This window comes from Lutra lutra, chromosome 2 (genome assembly GCF_902655055.1).
Source record: "Lutra lutra chromosome 2, mLutLut1.2, whole genome shotgun sequence".
Classification (NCBI taxonomy): domain Eukaryota; kingdom Metazoa; phylum Chordata; class Mammalia; order Carnivora; family Mustelidae; genus Lutra; species Lutra lutra.
In genome coordinates, this window is record NC_062279.1 from 166412222 (window position 1) to 166433490 (window position 21269).

General features: G+C 38.2%; 1 protein-coding gene across 12 annotated transcripts in view; it reads left to right on the forward strand.

Annotated features, from left to right (window-relative positions):
• Positions 1 to 319: 319 nt before the first annotated feature.
• The window catches only part of PCDH7 (protocadherin 7), a 425601-nt gene continuing 404651 nt past the window's right edge, over positions 320 to 21269 (forward strand). For 10 of the 12 annotated variants that reach the window (XM_047719070.1, XM_047719071.1, XM_047719072.1 and 7 more), the window contains exon 1: positions 320 to 3508. In XM_047719070.1, coding sequence (XP_047575026.1) covers positions 320 to 3508 — 3189 coding nt within the window. Of the gene's footprint in view, positions 3509 to 4358; positions 8603 to 9720; positions 9996 to 21269 lie in introns of those variants that run through there. The other 2 variants (XM_047719081.1, XM_047719082.1) reach the window with 2 other exon arrangements.

Sequence of the window (21269 nt, forward strand, 5' to 3'; positions counted from 1 at the left end):
GCGCAGTGTCCCGTGAACTGTGAGTACTGCGACTGAACGGCGGCCGGCGAGCGGGCGATTAGCACCCATTGCATGAATTATGAAACAATAACTTTCGGAAGAAGCAGAAGGAAAAAAAAAAAAAAGAAGAAGAATCTATCGCCGGTCCCCCTGCCCCCAGGCCGACTCCGCACGGTGCTCTTGCCCCCTCCCTCCTCTCGCTTCCTCCTTTCCGGGAGAGAGAAGAGGACTGGGAGGAGGGCAGGCGGTCGGCCCCGGAGGAGGGGGGCGCCGAGGGGGCTGTGATTAGAAGGAGCAGTAGCAGCAGCAGCAGGAGAAGATGCTGAGGATGCGGACCGCGGGGTGGGCGCGCGGCTGGTGCCTGGGTTGCTGTCTCCTCTTGCCGCTCTCGCTCAGCCTGGCGGCCGCCAAGCAACTCCTCCGATATCGACTGGCTGAGGAGGGCCCAGCGGACGTCCGCATCGGCAACGTCGCCTCGGACTTGGGCATCGTGACGGGTTCGGGTGAGGTGACTTTCAGCCTCGAGTCGGGCTCGGAGTACCTAAAGATCGACAACCTCACCGGCGAGCTGAGCACGAGTGAGCGGCGCATCGACCGCGAGAAGCTGCCCCAGTGTCAGATGATCTTCGACGAGAACGAGTGCTTTCTGGACTTCGAAGTGTCGGTGATCGGGCCCTCGCAGAGCTGGGTGGACCTGTTCGAGGGTCGGGTCATCGTACTCGATATCAACGACAACACGCCCACCTTCCCGTCACCCGTGCTCACGCTCACGGTGGAGGAGAACCGACCGGTGGGCACTCTCTACCTGCTACCCACCGCCACGGACCGTGACTTCGGCCGCAACGGCATCGAACGCTACGAGCTGCTCCAGGAGCCCGGGGGCGGTGGCGGCGGCGGCGGCGGCGGCGGCGGCGAGGGCCGGCGCGCAGGGCCTGCCGACAGCGCCCCCTACCCCGGGGGCGGCGGGAACGGCGCGAGCAGCGGCGGCCCGGGCGGCTCCAAGAGGCGGCCGGACGCACCAGAGGGCGGCGGCGGGATCAACCCCGGTGGCCGCAGCAGCGTGTTCGAACTGCAGGTGGCCGACACCCCGGATGGCGAGAAGCAGCCACAGCTGATTGTGAAGGGGGCGCTGGACCGGGAACAACGCGATTCCTACGAGCTGACCCTGCGGGTGCGCGACGGTGGCGACCCGCCTCGCTCCTCTCAGGCCATCCTAAGGGTGCTCATCACCGACGTGAACGACAACAGTCCCCGCTTCGAGAAGAGCGTGTATGAAGCTGACCTAGCCGAGAATAGCGCCCCAGGGACTCCCATCCTGCAGCTTCGTGCCGCGGACCTGGACGTGGGGGTCAACGGACAGATCGAGTATGTGTTCGGAGCGGCTACCGAATCCGTGCGGCGGCTGCTGCGACTCGACGAGACGTCCGGCTGGCTCAGTGTCCTGCACCGCATCGACCGCGAGGAGGTGAACCAGCTGCGCTTCACGGTCATGGCCCGCGACCGCGGGCAGCCCCCCAAGACCGACAAGGCCACGGTGGTCCTTAACATCAAGGACGAGAACGACAATGTGCCGTCCATTGAAATCCGCAAGATCGGGCGTATCCCACTCAAGGACGGGGTGGCCAACGTGGCCGAGGATGTTCTGGTCGACACCCCCATTGCTCTGGTACAGGTGTCCGACCGAGACCAAGGCGAGAACGGGGTAGTCACCTGCACCGTGGTGGGTGATGTGCCCTTCCAGCTCAAGCCGGCCAGCGACACAGAGGGCGACCAGAACAAGAAAAAGTACTTTCTGCACACCTCGGCGCCTTTGGACTATGAGACCACCCGGGAATTCAACGTGGTCATAGTGGCGGTGGACTCGGGCAGCCCCAGCCTCTCCAGCAACAACTCCCTGGTTGTCAAGGTAGGAGACACCAATGACAACCCGCCCGTCTTTGGCCAGTCAGTGGTGGAGGTGTACTTTCCCGAGAATAACATCCCTGGAGAGAGGGTGGCCACGGTGCTGGCGACAGACGCTGACAGTGGGAAAAATGCAGAGATTGCCTACTCTCTGGATTCTTCCATTATGGGGATCTTTGCCATCGATCCTGATTCTGGGGACATCCTTGTCAATACAGTGCTGGACCGAGAGCAGACAGACAGGTATGAGTTTAAAGTTAACGCCAAAGACAAAGGCATCCCGGTGCTGCAGGGCAGCACCACGGTGATTGTGCAGGTGGCTGACAAGAATGACAATGACCCTAAGTTTATGCAGGACGTCTTTACCTTTTATGTGAAAGAAAACTTGCAGCCCAACAGCCCTGTGGGGATGGTCACGGTGATGGATGCTGACAAGGGGCGCAATGCGGAGATGAGCCTCTACATCGAAGAAAACAGTAACATTTTTTCCATTGAGAATGACACGGGGACCATTTACTCCACAATGTCTTTTGACCGGGAACATCAGACCACGTACACATTCAGAGTCAAGGCTGTGGATGGGGGAGATCCTCCTAGATCCGCCACAGCCACAGTCTCTCTCTTTGTGATGGATGAGAATGACAATGCTCCCACAGTTACCCTTCCCAGAAACATTTCCTACACTTTACTGCCACCTTCGAGTAATGTCAGGACAGTAGTAGCTACAGTGTTGGCAACAGACAGTGACGACGGCATCAATGCAGACCTTAACTACAGCATTGTGGGAGGGAATCCCTTCAAGCTGTTTGAGATTGATTCCACCAGTGGTGTGGTTTCCTTAGTGGGAAAACTCACCCAAAAGCATTATGGCTTGCACAGGTTGGTTGTGCAAGTGAATGATAGTGGGCAGCCTTCCCAGTCCACCACGACTCTGGTGCATGTGTTTGTCAATGAAAGTGTTTCTAATGCAACTGTGATTGACTCCCAGATAGCCAGAAGTTTGCACACCCCACTCACCCAGGATATAGCTGGTGACCCAAGTTATGAAATTAGCAAGCAGAGACTCAGTATTGTCATTGGGGTGGTTGCTGGAATTATGACAGTGATTCTAATCATCTTAATTGTAGTGATGGCAAGGTACTGCCGGTCCAAAAATAAAAATGGCTATGAAGCTGGCAAAAAGGATCACGAAGACTTTTTTACACCCCAGCAGCACGACAAATCTAAAAAGCCTAAAAAGGACAAGAAAAACAAAAAATCTAAGCAGCCTCTCTATAGCAGCATTGTCACTGTAGAAGCTTCTAAACCAAATGGACAGAGGTATGATAGTGTCAATGAGAAGCTGTCAGATAGCCCAAGCATGGGGCGATACCGATCTGTTAATGGGGGGCCTGGCAGTCCTGACCTGGCCAGGCATTACAAATCTAGCTCTCCATTGCCTACTGTCCAGCTTCACCCCCAGTCACCAACTGCAGGAAAAAAACACCAGGCCGTACAAGATCTGCCACCAGCCAACACCTTTGTGGGAGCAGGAGACAACATTTCAATTGGATCAGATCACTGCTCTGAATACAGCTGTCAAACCAATAACAAGTACAGCAAACAGGTAAGATGTGTTCCAAATATATCTAAATATCCCACAGAAGGCTAGTAACTCTAGACGAACATCTTCTGTGAAGTTTTGTTTTCTCTTTTAAAGCTATTATTTAAAAATTTAATAGCAGTGAATTAATGTGAATTCATAGATCATTAATTGACCACAGGCCATCTGCGCGAGGTACCCCCTTGTATTTTGCAACGTACCAAACCAACCTTTACTAAGCTATCTAAGAATGTATTCAAAGTAGGCGGTGTTTTGTACATCTCTTTATCCTTGACAGTACTAATTCATCCTACATTTTCTATTTTCAGGAAAAATATGTATATATGGTTTGGGTGGTTAGCTTTAACCTGAAATTATTTTGTTTTGTGGCTACTCAGTGTATAATTACACCCGGGGCGGGGGGGGAATTTCTAAAGTTCCTACTGGTGCCTATGCAAATTGAACACTATAAAAGTTTTATCTGTGTTATGTATTATGTAAGATTGTACAGATCATGGAGGCTGGTTCATGCAAATATAGTAGCAAGACTGAGATACTTAAATACTGATTACTTTGACAAAAATATCGATTTAAAAACATTTAATGATACACAAATATGCAAAACTGCATTTTTAATACTTCAGTGTCTGTAACAACTAGACTTCTGTGAGGCTATGAAGTTAGCACTTGCATTCTTCGTGTTTGGTATTAAAAGTTTATAAGCAAAAGTAAAGTGCATGATCCATTTATTATTTAAGCTGAACAACAGAAATGTTCTTATTTGATGCACTGTGTAAAAGAAAATTTTGGTCTGCCTTGTGATACCCTGACGTTATTACAGTTATATGGAACATTCAATACCGTTGTTTTTCAGTGAGATGTGGAAACAGTTTTAAAAAGCATATTTTGAGATAACTTCAGAAAACAGAAAATTTATTTTTGTAAGTTTTGCTTGTGTGATATATGTAATGCTCACAAAGTTTACTTTTTACACCCACCAAGGTCTGACTTCGGCAAGTAAAACCTTTTGGAAATTGCTGTGTCTAATGCTGTAGCAGCCCCACTAATAAAATGCCACATATTTCTTATCACAAGAGCTCATCTTGAAAAACACATCTCTGATTGTCAAATAATATCAAATAATAGTTTTTCTATTAACTATGCTTTGCATGTGGAATGTGCAATGTGAGAAGAATTAAGGCAAAAGAAAAACTTGTTTTATAGCATCATTAAAGATGTTATTGATGGGTTCATTAAAGACATAGAAAAGAGATATTAATTCCTTACTGCTTTCATAGTTTTAAAAATCAATTTCCTAAAGAAATATTTGCTACTTATAGTACTTTACTGCAGCTATTTGGTTAAGGAGAAACAGACTTCACATGATTTTATATCCAATTACCACAGCAATCCAAGAAAATATAGGCTTGAACTTCATTACATTAAATGGCTTTTGAAAATATGCGATGCTTGTGAGCCTGAGTTACTTATTTCTTTTAACCTGTAATTTACTAAGTGGAAGGTTATATTTGTTGTGTTATTGCTTTACCTGGAGTTAGAAGAAGAAGATTTTTGTTTTGTTTTTGGTACTTCTATCCCTTTTGTAAATAAGGACATGTCCAGGTAAAATAATACTACTTTTCTAAGATGGCTTAGGAACACCCACAGATAAATTAAGGTCTATAGAAATTTCCTTGGAAAATGATAACATGTAGTGCAAAAAGTGTGTGAAAACATCTTTCTTCAGAATGTTTACTTCTTCACTGTCATCTTAATGGGATGTTTTGTCCTGTGGCTGAATGGCATTTATATTTTAAATTGCATAATCTTAAACTTTGGAACGGACATATCAGGTGGCAGATTTATAGATATTTTATACAACCCCCTCATGTGTTCTGTGCTGCCACTTAAGCTTTATTTGGCTCATCAAATGAGTTTGGCTCTATATTCTTGAATATTTAAGACAGCCAATACCAAGACTGTTGTGGCATCCTATTTAAAAGGCAAAGTGATATGCTTATAAATAAACTAATGTATGGTGTTAGAGACTCTTAACAGAGCAAAGAAGTCTGTATACCAAAATAGAAAACCTGCAAAGCCATTGGTATAAATCATGCAGTTTGCCAAAAGTGACTGGAAAACTTATATGTTGTTAGGTATTCAAAAGATGTGTAAAGTTTTTACCATAATAAAGAGCTGAAACAAAATGAAATAAAGGAGAATGAAACACATTCCCCTTAATCTAATTAGTAATAGTAATTGATACTCTTCATCTCTTCAATATTGCTGTCAGGGGACAAGGGATCCATTTACAAAGTTACATTCTGTTTAGACGTCTGACACAATAAACAGGATCTTTTTTGTTCTGATTTTTGTTTGCACCATAAGTAGATGATTTTCTGTTTTTATTTTTAAAAGATATTAGCTTTACCTAAAAACAACTGCCAAAATGTATTTTCTGTGTTTAAATTTGATATAAAATAAAATAAAATAAAGAACACAGGTTTTGTTATAATTCCCCCCTTTGATACTGAATTTATCTAAGAAAAACCCTGAGGGATGCCATATTTTAATTCCTTATGGTAGGGATTAATTAAAAATCAGAGATTTCATCTGACATAAAGTCTTCATTGTATTTATAATTCTCTTGAATTGCTTTAACATAGTTCTTTACCTGTGATATAGTGGAAAGGGTATTTGTTTACAGTGTTTTCATCTTCATGATAATTAGACATTTCAAAGTGTTGCTCTTAAATCCTGTTAATGGTTATATTGTAATAAGTTAAACAGCTTTATGGAAACAAGTTTGTAAATAATGCCCCTCCCCCCTTTTTGGCTTGTTTTCACTGGGTCTAGAAATTTTTAAATCAAGCTTCTGTAGTTACTCTTTGGCAGAATCTAAAAGATGTGTGTTGCAGAGTTGCTGTATTTTTTTTTTTCTTTCTGAAAATCACACCTTAGCAAACCTGATGATGTAGCCCAGGTTTCCATAGTTCAGACCTTTGCAGTTAAAACAATAGCCTTTGCTCTCAACTAAATAATGTGTCTAATTGAACCTAATGTGGATCATTGACAGCATTATTGAGATTAAGTGTCCACCTTTCCTTTGCTTGGTAAACCTGGTTTTAGTGGTTGTTCAAGTTTTGCGACTTGGAAATACAATTGTGCTTTTGACTTATAAAATAAAAGCAGAGGCATTCTATTTTTCTACTTATTTTATAATCTTCAGAGTAGTATTATGTATTAAATATTTTTCAATTTTTTTAAAGAATAGTATAATTCCAGAAGATTAGTAAGCATATGAAAGTATAGTCACTACTTTGTGTTATTATTTTTAGGTCCTATTGAGTTTATTCATGCCATGCTTTTATTCAGATAATGCACTGGCAAGTAAAAATTTTATTGTATTTAGTAAATGGAAAGTAAAGTACTTTACTTTTGGCAAGAGTAAGGAAGATACAGCCTGAATAAACATTAATTTAAAAATCCATTTGTAGCTGATGCAGAAATGCTCAAGAAAAATTCATATTAAATCCAGTGATAGTTTCCTTTGCCTTTGGAACTGCGGAATGTAGTCTGAATAATATTCTCTTTAAGTGCTCAAGTTGTGTTCAATATATTCATTGTATACTTAGTAAAAAATACGGCAGAAATTACTTTTTAAGTTACTTCCAGTCGGAAGCAAATGGATGACTTGCGGTCATCTATTAGAGTTTTCAGTACTGAGAAAACTAAGTATCAGTTTGTTCGTGTATGTACATTACATCATACATATTATAGTAAGAATGCATCTGCAGAGTGATGCCAGCCACAGCTTCTAGTTTCATTTTGATAAGCATAATTTCTACAATGTGATTCTTCTGTGTATAACCAGAAACACTTTCAGGAGGCACAGGGCATCTGCATATGGTGAAATTTCTGTTACATTTGGACTGATGTAATAGACGAGTGGCTAATAACTGATGAAAGGTTATGTCTTTTGTCAGGAGATATCTACTAGAGCAACATTACCTAGATCTCTGGATGTTTATGAATAAGGAAAGGGTCATCCACTGATCTGATCTACCTTGCATATATAAATTTTTATGTAAGGTATGACAATCTGAAACTTATCTCAAACTTATCCCAAGTCAATTAATAACTTAGACATGAGACCACAAAGTCAATTTATAGATTTTAAGTAAATCATGCAGCTGGATAAATATAGCAAAATCATTCTTTCCTGTTATCTTCTATTTTGGAGTAATTACATACCTTATAAATGTGGAAAAATGTACACCTGGTATCTCTTTCTCTGTCTCTCCGCACACACAAACACATACAGATATATTCATATAAACCAAGTATGGCACCATTGGACTTTTATTTCATTGTGATATTCATACATTAATATATGGAACATATTTGAACTTTAAACATATGCAAAATTGAAAGAAAATATAATCAACCATTTAGTGTTTGTACCTAAAAATCACTGGAGTCAGCACATTTTTGAATTAAAAGATATCATCCAAACCAGTTCCCTCATTTTATATGAAGAGAGACTGAGGCTTTTCTCTCTCTGTACCATTGAGGTGTGAATTTGGTTTTCTGCTGGTTCCTTGACTGATGCAATGAAACTTAAGAAGTTGAAGCCTTTATGATAAAATAATTTGGTTGAGATCACAAGATTATTGAGGATACAATGTGGATACAAGTCATGGAATGCAGAGCCAGTGTTCTGGTTCTGTTTTTTTATCTCTATGAATAAAATTGAAGTCACATAACTTTCACTATATATATTTCAATAGAGATAGAAATCTGCTGAGATTTACCTGTGTATGTATAACTATATATTTGGTTAGGAAGACTGAATTTTTTACAATAGAATGTAATTCTGCTTTAGGCTCTAGTTTTTAATCTGTAAATTATTGGAGAAATTATAATTCAAATTTTATAGCTATTCAAAGGAAATTAATGGTTCTTTTTCCCTATATAAAATAGCAATTGATTACACTCATTGAAGTAACTTAACATTGTTTAGAACATATATGCAACAGGTTAATTGACAGAATTTTTAATTTTAACAGAACCATGACAATAGGATGTAAGCTTCTATCTGGGATTAGTATAACCTCAGTAAAAACATAATCTTAATAGAAATTAATAGAAGCTTTCTATACAGTATGTATAGAAAGTTTATATGTATTCTAATCAGAATAATCTTTTACCTTTTTCATCAGTATGGATGATTCTGTCTGGCTTCTATGCTCCTTTGCATTTTGCCAACTTTGCAGTTGTGCTCTACCTTCATAGTGTCCTTAACACACAGTTGTGAACTAACTTTTCTCTAATTTTGTTTCCTAGCAAATTTTAAAAGAATGTGACATTTTTTAATTTTTCAGTTGGATTGCCTCTTTTGTTAGGCAATTAACCAATCCATTGTATCATAGTTTAAATTTATATAGTGATAAAATGCTAATGATGGACTTTATTAATTTCAAGAATAAAATTTGAACTGTTTTAAAAACTGAATATACTGTGATAACCATTGCTTCACAATCGTCACCAACACTATTAGATATTTTGCCACCATATCTTTTCCTGAGAGAGGAGAGTGGTAGAGGTTATGTTGGAAATTTAGTATAATAATTATTTAGAGCTTTATGTTTAAGCTGTATATAAGCAATTTCTGGACTATAGCAAGGTTCCCCATCCATTTATTTACTGTGACTCCATAGAAATAATAAGATCTGTTCATATAGATCTTGAGTCAGCTCTACTTTTCTCTCTTATTTATTTTAAAAGCCCTTAGAATCTTTTCTAAAGCAGGGACTCCGTTTCGGAACATTACACAGGCTTTATTTACCATTAGTGTTGTGGGAGAAATCACATTCCAAGAAGAATTGAGCTGAAACCACTAAAACTAATCTTAATTATCACTTCTGGTGAATTAATGTTTTAAAGGCGGAATAAAAGTTTATTTTCAGGAATTTGGTGATGTTTATATTGAACTCTAATGCTGTGTACAAACAAAAAAAACTAATAAAGCTTCTGAGTAGGATTCATCTGACAAGTTAACTTTACCCGCCCTGGGCATTTTTATTATTTACAAACAGGTAATTAGTAAATAAAAAAATCTCTGCACCAAAACCTCTACCACAGCATTCTGATTGGGTAGAAGATATTGGGGTAAAATTCATCACACTTTTTTTTTTTTTTTTTACCTGCATAAATCTTTATTTTCCTTCTTTCAGATGCGTCTACATCCATACATTACTGTGTTTGGCTGAATTCCACTCTAATATGATGCTCCATTATGCACCATACTCTGATGATCTTGCTACTCCGAAACCTGCTGGAGCCCGCCGTTGGCCGTGGGGTGTCAGCCAATCACTGCTTGTTTCATTTGTGCATTTGATTTTCAAGGTTTTTGTTTTTTGTTTTTTTTCCTCCCCTTCATTTAAGGAAGAATACTATTGAAATAAACTTATAAAAGAAGCAGTATTAATAAAGAAATGTGCTACCAATGGATGTCTAAGTCACCAGGAACTCCATTCTCAAAGAGGTGGTTAGCAGAAATTAAAAAAAAAAAAAAAAAAAAGTCCCAAGGCACATTCCAGCAATACTTTTGAGATTCTAGCTTTCTGTGGACTCAGGAAAATTAAGTCTATTGAGTCTTTGTCTGTAATAGCTTAAATAGTGACTTTTGATAAAATTTCAAGTTGATCGATATTTTTAAATGGCTTTGGAATCACAATCTTTTCCAGGCCAGTGAGATAGTGTGTTAGAGTAAAAGATAGTGTCTCTTGTTCATCCTGTGTGTGTATTTCTAAATGTCACTGTGTTTATTTGTGTGTGCTTCCACACATCTATATGCAAGGACTTTGAGCAAGATTTATTAAAAAAAAATTGTTTATAAAACAAATTTGAGAGATTAATTTTGTATTAAGTAGTTACTGCCAATGGACTGGTTTATCCTTAATCTTGAAATACTGACCAAAGAATCTGTACTATCTATAGAATTTTTAAGTTTTTGTTGTTAAATTCCTTAAGAAAATTTGGAATTTTTACTTAGATTTACTAAAGTCACTGTAGTCACATTCAGGAGGAATTTGTGGCTTCCTGCTTTTGTGGTACATTTATCTGAAGGCTATTCTATTTGATGTCAGATAACATAAATTCAGGCTGCTTCCGAGAATTCAGAATTTAGATATGGTTGAGAAAGAGAGTGGCTGAATTTTTGTTCTGTAAGTAATATTCTGGGTAAGTCAGGGATTCCATTGGGTGGTCCCTCTAATTCTCTAATGTTTATATATTTATGTCTCTGTTTGTTGTATGTGTATTTGTGCCTAAAAATAAGTGTTCCGTGTGTAAAGTTTGATCAAATTCTAATACGTTTATCACATCATCTGCCCTACAAAGTTTTCCACAGTTTTGAAATACTAAGAATGCCAGATTCTTGGGATTTTTTTTTTTTTTTTTTGTGAACTCTTGTCAATATAAAAGCCCTCTAATAAAAATAAATAAATACTTGAAGAATACTGGGACACCTGGGTCACTCAGTTGGTTTAGCGTCCAAATCTTGATTTCAGCTCAGCTCATGATCTCAGGGTCCTGAGGTAGAGTCCCATGTTGGGCTTCACACTGGGCATGGAGCCTGCTTAAGCTTCTCTCCCTCCCTTCCCACCTCTCCTCACCACACACACACACACACACACACACACACGCACGCTCTCTGTCTCTCTCTAAAAAATAATGATGATAAATAAATATTGGAAAAATACTAAAATGTGGAGTGATAGGAAATGTACTTTAACCCATGTAATTCTCTAGTGTATATATTTCAAGGTTTTTATTCTATTAGGTGTTTAATTTTACAAAAAAAATGACATTTTCAGAAATATTATTGAAACTGTAGTGAAATTCCTGAATAAAACCTAATTATCCTCAACTTCTCAATTTGTTTTGAGCACAAGGACCAGTCTAAGAAGCTGGTTAAAAAATCCTTACCACTTTCTGCTTCTTGAAAACGTCATGTTTCCTCATCAAAAGTAGTAAACTTCCTTAGGTATACTTAAAGTCTGAATCCTGTAACAAATCATATCAATTCAAAAACAAATTATACAGGAAAAAGGTCCAGAATTTTAGGATAATCTAACTGCAACAACATAGAGAGGATGTACATAAATACTTTCACAAAGAAAATTCTAAGGCAGCCTTTTGAAAACTTGGGTTGCAGCACATTATTGAGGCGTGGATTGATTTAGTGCGTCTCTACCACAATCAGAAAGATGTGAAATAAAACACAACCATTCCAACTACATCACCCATATAGTGAGAGTAAATGTTGTCGTGTACAATCCTTATTTCAGTTGTGTATGTGTGTTCCTATTCTTGGTTGCCATGGAAAAACTGTGTTTTGTTATGGAAACAGTTGAAAAGTGTTCAGAACCACCACTGCAGTTTGTTTGGGGTGGGAAACTATGGCTATTATTGGAAAAACATAATAAATCGCCACAAAAATATAACACTCCCAAAGATTTTAGTGTACTATCTAGCTGAATCAGAATCATCAACAACATACGATTACAGAAGTATTCATCAACAGCAAAAAGCTTTTAGAAGCCTATTATCATTTCTCTGTGTGTGTATGTGTGTGTTTTAATCTCTGAACATGTCACCATTGGTTCCTATTTTGCACAGACTTCCTCTTTCTCCACCTTTTTTGCTCCCAATTGTCATCCACCTCAGTCTCTTGATCAGTCTCCTTTGTGATTACTGGAATTTACCACATAGAGAGGTGCCTGTGGACAGATGGAGACAGATACAGAACATACCACCTGATAGCCTGTAAATTTCAGCAGTGGAATATTTTGTTTTAAATGATAAGATAATATTTTATTTTCCATCACAAAATCTAAAGAAGAAAATGAGAATGTTAGAGACTGGTTTAATCACTTTTAACACCTCTAATATTGGCGCTGGTACTGAGTATGCAAAAAAATAATAAGATAGAGTCTCTGTCCTCTTGGAATTAATCTATGATAAAAAAGATTATGGAGTAGAAAATGATAGATTGTATTTGCATCATACTTCTTAAGTTTCAAAGCATCAAGCGCTATGTTTGCTCATTTGTTCCTCAGAACAATCTGTGAGGAAAAGCATCGTTGTTATTTCTGAAGTGAATGAAACTGAAAAGGAAAAATTGATTTGTGACTGGTGGAACTACCTTAAGAACTTTATAAAGTCTTTGAAGAAATATCAGATCGGAATTCAAGTGTACTGCAAGCACTTGGGGAAAGCTGTGAAATCTGTGCTTTTGAATATAGTCTGTTTTCTGATTTATCTGGGTAAAACCACCTCAGAAGAACTCCTTAGAACGTGCCCCAGGTTGTCAAAGGTTTTGCAGTCACAAACTGCACTTAATATTACCAAAAAACAAAACAAACAAACAAAAAAAAAAAACAAACAAAAAGGCTGTAGGTATAATGTGCAGATCTAATTAACTGCATTTGTAAACCACCACATATGTGATTTCAAACACCTTAAGAATTGGGTAAGTCACTCTAAACCTAACTGTATTTTTGAGGCTATCTCTAGAAAAACCAAGGCCCTTAAGAAGTAAATCCAGAGTTTGAAATATGTTTCTGGGAATAATTTTCAATCTATAACTTTGCAAAACACTTTTCTTGGATGTGTGTGTGGTGTGTGTTTTCATCCTTTTCGTAGAGATTATATTAATTTGCTGAATCGTTAATACACAGTGTAAGGCTTTGGTGTGTAATTAAAAGGATGGTTAGAACAAGTCTCTTCCTAGATAGGACAGTGCAAAAATAGGCAAGGTAGGCAAGATATATACATGAAACTCTCAAGGGCTGCCTCCAAATCTGTCTGGTCTATCATGGTTTTCCCAGTGCTTGGTAGAGTGCCTAGCACATAGGAGACACTCGTTAAGTATTTGTTGAACAACAAAGAGCCTGGGCTTTGATGCTAGATACAGAAGATCTCTTTGTATTGGATCACTGAACTCTGGTATGTTCACTTTTGTATCGGACTCTGAATGTCCTAATAGATATTTTCTTTCCCTGCTGGGTGGATGGTCTCCATGATAAAACTCTACCTGCTGTGCTGGCTGGAGTCCCCGCTAGAGTCCCTGCCTTTTCTGTGTGGGTATGACTCTCATTTCAGTAACAAGTGAGAAATATTCTCATTTACTCTCCTTCCTCCTTGGTGGTGTTCTCAACACCAAACCCTTAAAAAAGATAAAATTAAACTATTAAGCAAATATGCAAAGCAAGTCAGGGAGGCACTGGCCACCCAGTAGAGTTCTGATCCTTGTTCTCATCTTACACAGATTCTTATCTTTATCCTTATCCTTTTCCTTATGGAAAAAATAGGCATGAGTGTCTATATTCGTCACTTTATATGTTCTTGCAGATATTATCCTTTCCCTGTACCAAAACATGCTCACCGATAAAGTATGTTTCCATTTTTATTCTGAAAGCACAAGGTGAGCGTCACTTTGAAAGGTGAAAGCCTGGAGTATTTGTAAAGAGAAACATGCACTTCGTTTTCTAAGGAAAGAGGTCTAGAAGAGAGAATATGCTCTTGGGAGTAATGAGCAGTGAAGTAGGAGCTGAGAAATGTCTTACAACTCCTTAGTGTTGAATCCCTATGTTGTACACATGAAACTATTGTAACATTGTGTGTCAACTCTATTAAAAAACAAAACAAAAAAGCAAAAAACAAAAAACAAAAAACTCCTTAGGAGCCCAGATTCAAAGGAGTACTCTTTTCAATTGCAAATGCAAATTGCAAATGACTTCTGAAGGAATTGGGTTTAGTCTTTGGCACACCCTGGTGTAAATTGCTTTAAGCAGATAACTAGGTCAGTACCTCACAAAGATCAACCTTACTGAAGAAAGGAGGATTCTGCTTAGGGCCTTGGGGGAAGGATGAGTAGCCTTCAGTAGTTTTTTTAAAGACTCGAACCGGGGCGCCTGGGTGGCTCAGTGGGTTAAAGCCTCTGCCTTTGGCTCAGGTCTTGATCCCAGGGTCCTGGGATCAAGACCCGCATCGGGCTCTCTGCTCAGCGGGGAACCTGCTTCCTCGCCTCTCTGCCTGCCTCTCTGCCTACTTCTGATCTCTGTCTGTCAAATAAATAAATAAAATCTTAAAGACTCGAACTCTGTTAAGGCACCAGGCATCTCCAACTCCAGCTAGGCATCCAGGATATAATGACATTATATCAGAAAAAGGAATTTCAGGTCTGACAAAGGCAAATGTTTGTGGCCTTGAATTCTGACCCAAGGCCCTGGTAACTTAAGAACTGTACGTGGCTTGATATGATTGCAAGATTAGTGTCAAAACGTAATAAACATCCACCCCCTCCCCCATTTGGACCAGGTGTTTTGGTCTGGAAGATCATGTCCAACTGCTCTGTTTCCGTTCCCTTTCTGCTCCCATACTTTTGAGAGAAAGATAGGAACAAAGAAGTAAAAAAGGAAAAAAGAAAAACCCACAGCCACTTCATTAGCAGCATACTCATCTTCTCCTTCATATTATTATATTCGACTACTGGAATTTTTATTTTTATTTTTAAAGATTTTATTTATTTATTTATTTGACAGACAGAGATCACAAGTAGGCAGAGAGGCAGGCGGGGCAGGGGTGGGGGAAGCAGGCTCTCCACTGAGCAGAGAACCTGATGTGGGTCTTGATCCCAGGAAGGCAGAGGCTTTAACCCACTAAGCCACCCAGACACCCCTACTGTAATTTTTTAAAGTGGCCACATTATTGCCATGTAGTTGATTCTTGTCCTAATTTCATTCAAGTCTCAGAAATTGAATTCTAGGACAGATTACAGACAGTAAGTCAAACTACCAGAATTCTCAGTGAGAGTCCCTGTAATTCCTAACTTCCACTCAGTAGTTCACTTCTCAAAGGCCTCTGCCAAAATAGAAAATGAGCTGGATAAGGCAATCTGAACATCTGCCTTCTTGTCCCGGTTCTGTCACTGATTGGCCAGTGTGACCTTGTGTAGTCCTTTCGAGTCCAGAGGCTTGTTGAAAGTGTCCTCTGTCATTTTACATAACAACCGCTGCTCTGATTACATGACAGGGTTTATGAGGGGGTTATGTAAAACAATTGGAGGTTTGTAAAGCATTACCACAATTTAAGATAATATTTCTAGTCATCCATGAATTTCTCTAAGCCTTCTTAAGATGCATTTTACAATTTGGTGTATTTTCACTACCAATTATATTAAAATCTTTTTTCACTTTCTTTTCTTTTCTTTTCTTTTTTTTTTTCCTCCCTTTGGGGTTGGGAGAGTGTTTGTTTTAATTTGTTCCACTGCTTGTTTGAAGCATCTGCAATTCTCTTGCCCTGATTGATTTCTTCAAAGTTATGCCGATCACTGAGTAAGGTGCAGCCATGTGTATGTGTCTACCTACATCAACAGGCCCTGGATAGTATCAGAAAGACTTTCAATGCCTGTTGAGGTCTCCATGGTGAAGGAGGAGAAGAAAAGAGCTCACCGCTGTAAAGCAAGTGGTTTAAGAACAGCTTGTAACACTTTGATATGATCTGATATTATCCATTTTGACACTTTAAAAAAATCCCATCATTTCTTTCAGTTATTTCGTCTTCCGTGAAATCTTTCCTGGGAATTTTTGTTTCCCACATCAGGACTAGTCTCTAAAAGCCATGGATTACTGTGGTTTTATTCTGCGACAATCACTCTGGTTATCATACATCATCATATTATTTACTACTTTCTAACATCTCCAAGAAGAGGGTCCTATTATTATCTCTATGGGCCATATGTAGCTGGGGAAAAGCAAAACAGAATCTCTCCTAGATCCCATCCCTTCTACATATAACAGAGTCCACTAACGCCCTCATAGTCAACTCCCTTCCAATGTACTTCTGTACAAAATCTGAGAATTTTTATTAGCGTGGTACCCCTGATAGATTTTAATTAAATTTAATTTAATTTAGGTTGTGGTATGCTTTTTATTCTAGTCCACAATAGCTCCTATGTATTCTTAGCAGGTTTAAAAGACAATCAGTATCAGCTTGCTAGTGCTGCCATAGCAAACTACCAGAGACTGGATGGCTTGAATAACGGAAGCTTAGTTTCTCGCAGTTCAGAGCACCAGGAGTCCCAGATCAAGCTGCTAGCAAATTCCGTTTCTGATGAAGACTGTCTTCCTGGTTGGAGGCAGCTATCTGTTCAATGTGTCCTCAAATGGCTTTCTCTCTATCCCTTCCTCTTTCTAAGGAGACCAGTTCTAACAGATTAGGGCCTCACCTTCTGACTCCATTCAACCGAATTACCTCCATAAAGGCTGTAGCTCCAAATCAGTCACATTGGGGTTTGGAGCTTCAGCATATGAATTTTAGGGGGACACAACTGAAGTTCATTTTTTAGCTTATTACCTCTAACTTTTTATGCATATCACTGAATGATTTCTGCAATTTTCAGCTTTCACAGGGATTTGTGATATTAAGTAGCATCTTAGTTATTTTAATTTTGCCAACCAATAAGGGCATTTGGGTTTATTAATTCATGTAAAATCAATATTTATATAAAAAAGTCCAAAATTTTTCCACAAATGTAGGAGGTCTTTTTAAATGATAGTAATATGTAGCCTTAAATTTCTAGTATATTTTCAGCATCAAGATCCAAAGGAAAAACAGTAGAAGTTAAGTAGGGAAGGAGTCAGTTGAAAATATAATAATATAGGTTTAATAATCACTCTTTTTCTAAGGACAGTCTCAGTGGATTTTCACACACAGTGCATCATTGGTCTTACCAAGATCCAGATTTCTCACGGCATTCAGAAACTGCCAAACATGTCCAAGGCTGGTACCACATTCTGACTGACTCTTCACTGTCTGTTGATACATCTGCATCCAGTACATTGTATCATTACACGAATCCTCAGACACACTGAGGATTTTTTTATTGTGTCCTTTTATTTGCCTCATAAGGTTAAAAATCATGTTACAAAATATGCAATGAGCAGCCTAGGAACTGTATATATATATATATATATATATATATATATATATATATGTCCAGCAAGATGTAGGAAGTTAGATAGAAAGTTACGGCAATATAGAATAAACTCATCAAAAGTCAGGAAGAGGAACTCCTTCTTTCCTGTCCTTTGGTCAGAATTTCTAGGCAATGGACCATAACAGCTGAATAGACTTTTTCTAAGAATTATCTTTCTAAGCTTTTAGAGCTAATTTTACATTTGACCTCCTATATTAAAAATGGCAGATTAGTCAGTCCTTTTTTTCTGGGAAATGACAATAATTGTGGCATGAACTTGAAGGTTTTTTAAAATTATTATTACTGCATTTGAATCTGCTTTTCATTGCATTTAACTGTTGAACCCAAGGACCATTTTAAATAGAGATGGCATTTCTACGCAGCATTAGGAACAAAAGATGGTAATCCCTATTTTTTTCCAAACCAATGCACACTGTATTAGCTCAGGAACACTTAATTTACTTTATTACTAAAAATTTCTCACCTTTTTCTCTAGCGATTTACCTTTAATAAGAAACTAGTGTCTCTGCGCAGGTCCATGTATGCATACTATGTATATGTATTTATATATGTACAGACACAGAGGTAATACAGTTAACATTTCAGAGCAAACACTGAATGAGTGATTACTGTATGCCAGTTATATAATTGTGTGCAAACCGTTATTCTCAGCACTAGAGAAGCAACAGTAATAAAAACAGATAAGAATCTTTCCCCACTGAGATTTAATTTCAGTGGGATAATAAATAATAATAGCTAAACTTATATGCCATATCCTATGCACTGGTCAACATATTTTACATAATTTCACTCATTAAATAGGTACAACTACCCTGTGAAATAGAGCTAATTACCTTTACTTTGTAGATGTGGAAAGTGACGCACAGGGTTGAGTATTTGCTCATGATCAACACAATTTGTCAAGTGGCCAAGCACAGGGTCAAATACAGATGGTGGCTGAGGGGCCACACCCTCAAGCTCTGTTTATATGTGAAGTGGACAGAACATGTCCAATTGATAGTCACCTAGTTCTAGGAGAAGGAAATTGGATTCATATATTTCTCTTAAAGACTTCAGTGGTATTTCAACCTTCCCATTTTTATACCTTTTTTACTCTGTTCTTGAAATCAGGTCACTCAGTCCAGTTTGTTTGTTTGTTTGTTTTGCTTTTTTTTTTTAATAATACCATCTTAAACCTTAATCAAAGTTAAAATCAAAAGATGGGAAGGTAGATTTTAGACTAGTAGGTGCTTCTTCCTTCTACCCACTCTCTGCTCTTGGAAACACATCATTAATGTGTTTTCCTTTTTTGTTACTTATCTTAGTATTCTTTACTTCACTCAGTAGTTACAAAGTCTGTTATGTATTTATTAATACAAGTAGGAAACATAAATTCATTATTTTTATAAATTTCCATTTTATTTAGGATAGGAAATGTCTTTTATAGGGAATAAAAATTTTACCTAGAGGTTTTTTATGTTTTGCTTTGTTTTTTTTTTTTTTAAGATTTTATTTATTTATTTGACAGAGATCACAAGCAGGCAGAGAGACAAGCAGAGAGAGAGGGGGAGGCAGGCTCCCTGCAGAGCAGAGAGCCCGATGTGGGGCTCAATCCCAGGACCCTGAGACCATGACCCGAGCCGAAGGCAGAGGCTTAAACCACTGAGCCACCCAGGCGCCCCTACCTAGAGGTTTTTAAAACATACATTTTATTTACCTTTTTACCAGAAAGAAAATACGTGTTTTTCTTTTGAGTTTTTGGTCTTTGTTTTCTACATAGTCACAACATTTGAAAGAAAGCAAAGTAAAAGTGAATTCCTTATAAATATTTTTTTTGTAATTTATTCTCATTTTCCTCAAATTAGTTGCTCATTATCAAACATTCAATTAAAATATGTCCTCTATCATGTCATAGTTTTCCTCTTAAAGTATATTAATATTCTATTTCTTTATGACACATGCTTTCAGTCCTCTAAAACATGGATGAATACAACCAAAGCGCATTTGAAATACATTCTTTATGAAAATAATAATTTACTAATTTTTTCCTATGACAGTGTTTTCTTAATGTATTGATGACCCTTTTTATTATAGGATGTTTATTCAACTGCATAAATGTCTCTGAACAAGTGTCTTTGTAATATAACTCTGGGTTCTGTTATGTAGTAGTTCTGCATCTTATGGTCTGAAATGATCTTTTGTACTACTGGAATGTTTTAAACTTTTTAAGCTTTAAAATTATTGAATCAAATTTTTGAGGTGATTGTTTCCACCATCCTCTAAAAACTTGTAGAATTTTGTTTCATTAATAACAAGTATTAAAAATATTATTAGCATTGCAGTAATTTCCAACTAACGGAAAGAAGGTAGTATCAAATGGTAAGGAATCCACCTCATCTCCGGGCCTTACTTGAATTCTTGTGGGACCCACCAGACCACCAGTTTAACATTCTCTTAAAAGTTTCATTCCCATTTGAAAACAACCAACTTAAAGTCAAACTACTCTGGAAATTAGTCACTGTTTATTATTGGCTTATTCAATGCTGGCATCGTTAATATATTCTAAAATGACTACATCAGTAGAGTGTAAGTAAAGGAGATAGAAAACAATTTGGTTTGAGCTGGAAAGCTGTTCCAAATTTAGTGCCTGAAAATGGGCAATCAGTTATGAAATCCATAAACATCAATGTAGATACTGGTACACTTTCAGGGAGGGAAAAATAGAAGAAAACACAAAAAAACCACAGTGTGTTTTGCATAACCACATTACAAGAACTTGGTGAAATTCTGCATATATTATTATCATTCTAAAAAATGTTTCCTAGACATACTTGTGAGTTGTGTTGCCTTTTTTTTCTATTCATGTAGATGAGTGGGGATTTTGCTAAGTCAGTAATAAATAGCATGAAATACCTACTTTAAACAGTAAGCAAGTAATTGTGTTTATGTGTCCTTGAGAATTCACTGCCCTGAATTTTGAACTTTTTAATTGGTTTTTTTTTTTTTTTTTTTTTTTTTTTTGTGTGTGTAAAACAAGAACAGTTGTTGCTACAGCACAAGGCAGGGACTCCTAATGGCAAAGAAGCATTTATAATCATGTAACTGCTCTGTTTAAGTCTGAGAAGTGATTTAAGGAGGAACTTGGTTTTCCTGTATGTTTATGCTTTCAAAAATCACATAGAATATTGTTTGTTAACCATTAGATGATGTGACATCCTTGAGGGACATAAAGTGTCCCCACTGTGTCACACAGCAGTTGACAGTGGATACACAATGTGAAAGAAGAACAGATACAGCTTATAAAATAAATTCATTCGCACATAGTACTTTTATCATCTACATAAATATGTCTGTATACCTTTCTCTTGTCTACATCAGCAATGCTCAGTTCTGCATTTCAGGCCACAGAGCTGCGATGCAAAGAAAAGGAGAGTGATTTGTGTGAAGCCTAAACAAAGGAAATCCAGCCACATTTCTAGTCCTCAATTATTGTGTTCTGCATGCTTGTGCAACTTACCTTGTGTTCCCAGTTGACCTGTGTGGTGCTTTTTGGATTTGTAGCATTAGTAAGAGTGCTGCCATTTGAGCTGTGAATTTAGTTTTGCTTTTGTTAAGGGTCAGAAAGAAAGAAACTATTCATCACATTCTGCTTCCTATAAAGAGACATTGAAATGCAGAAAGATCCTCACATCTAAAAGCATGCCTTACCATACAATAAGCCTGTGCATTAGTGGCTAC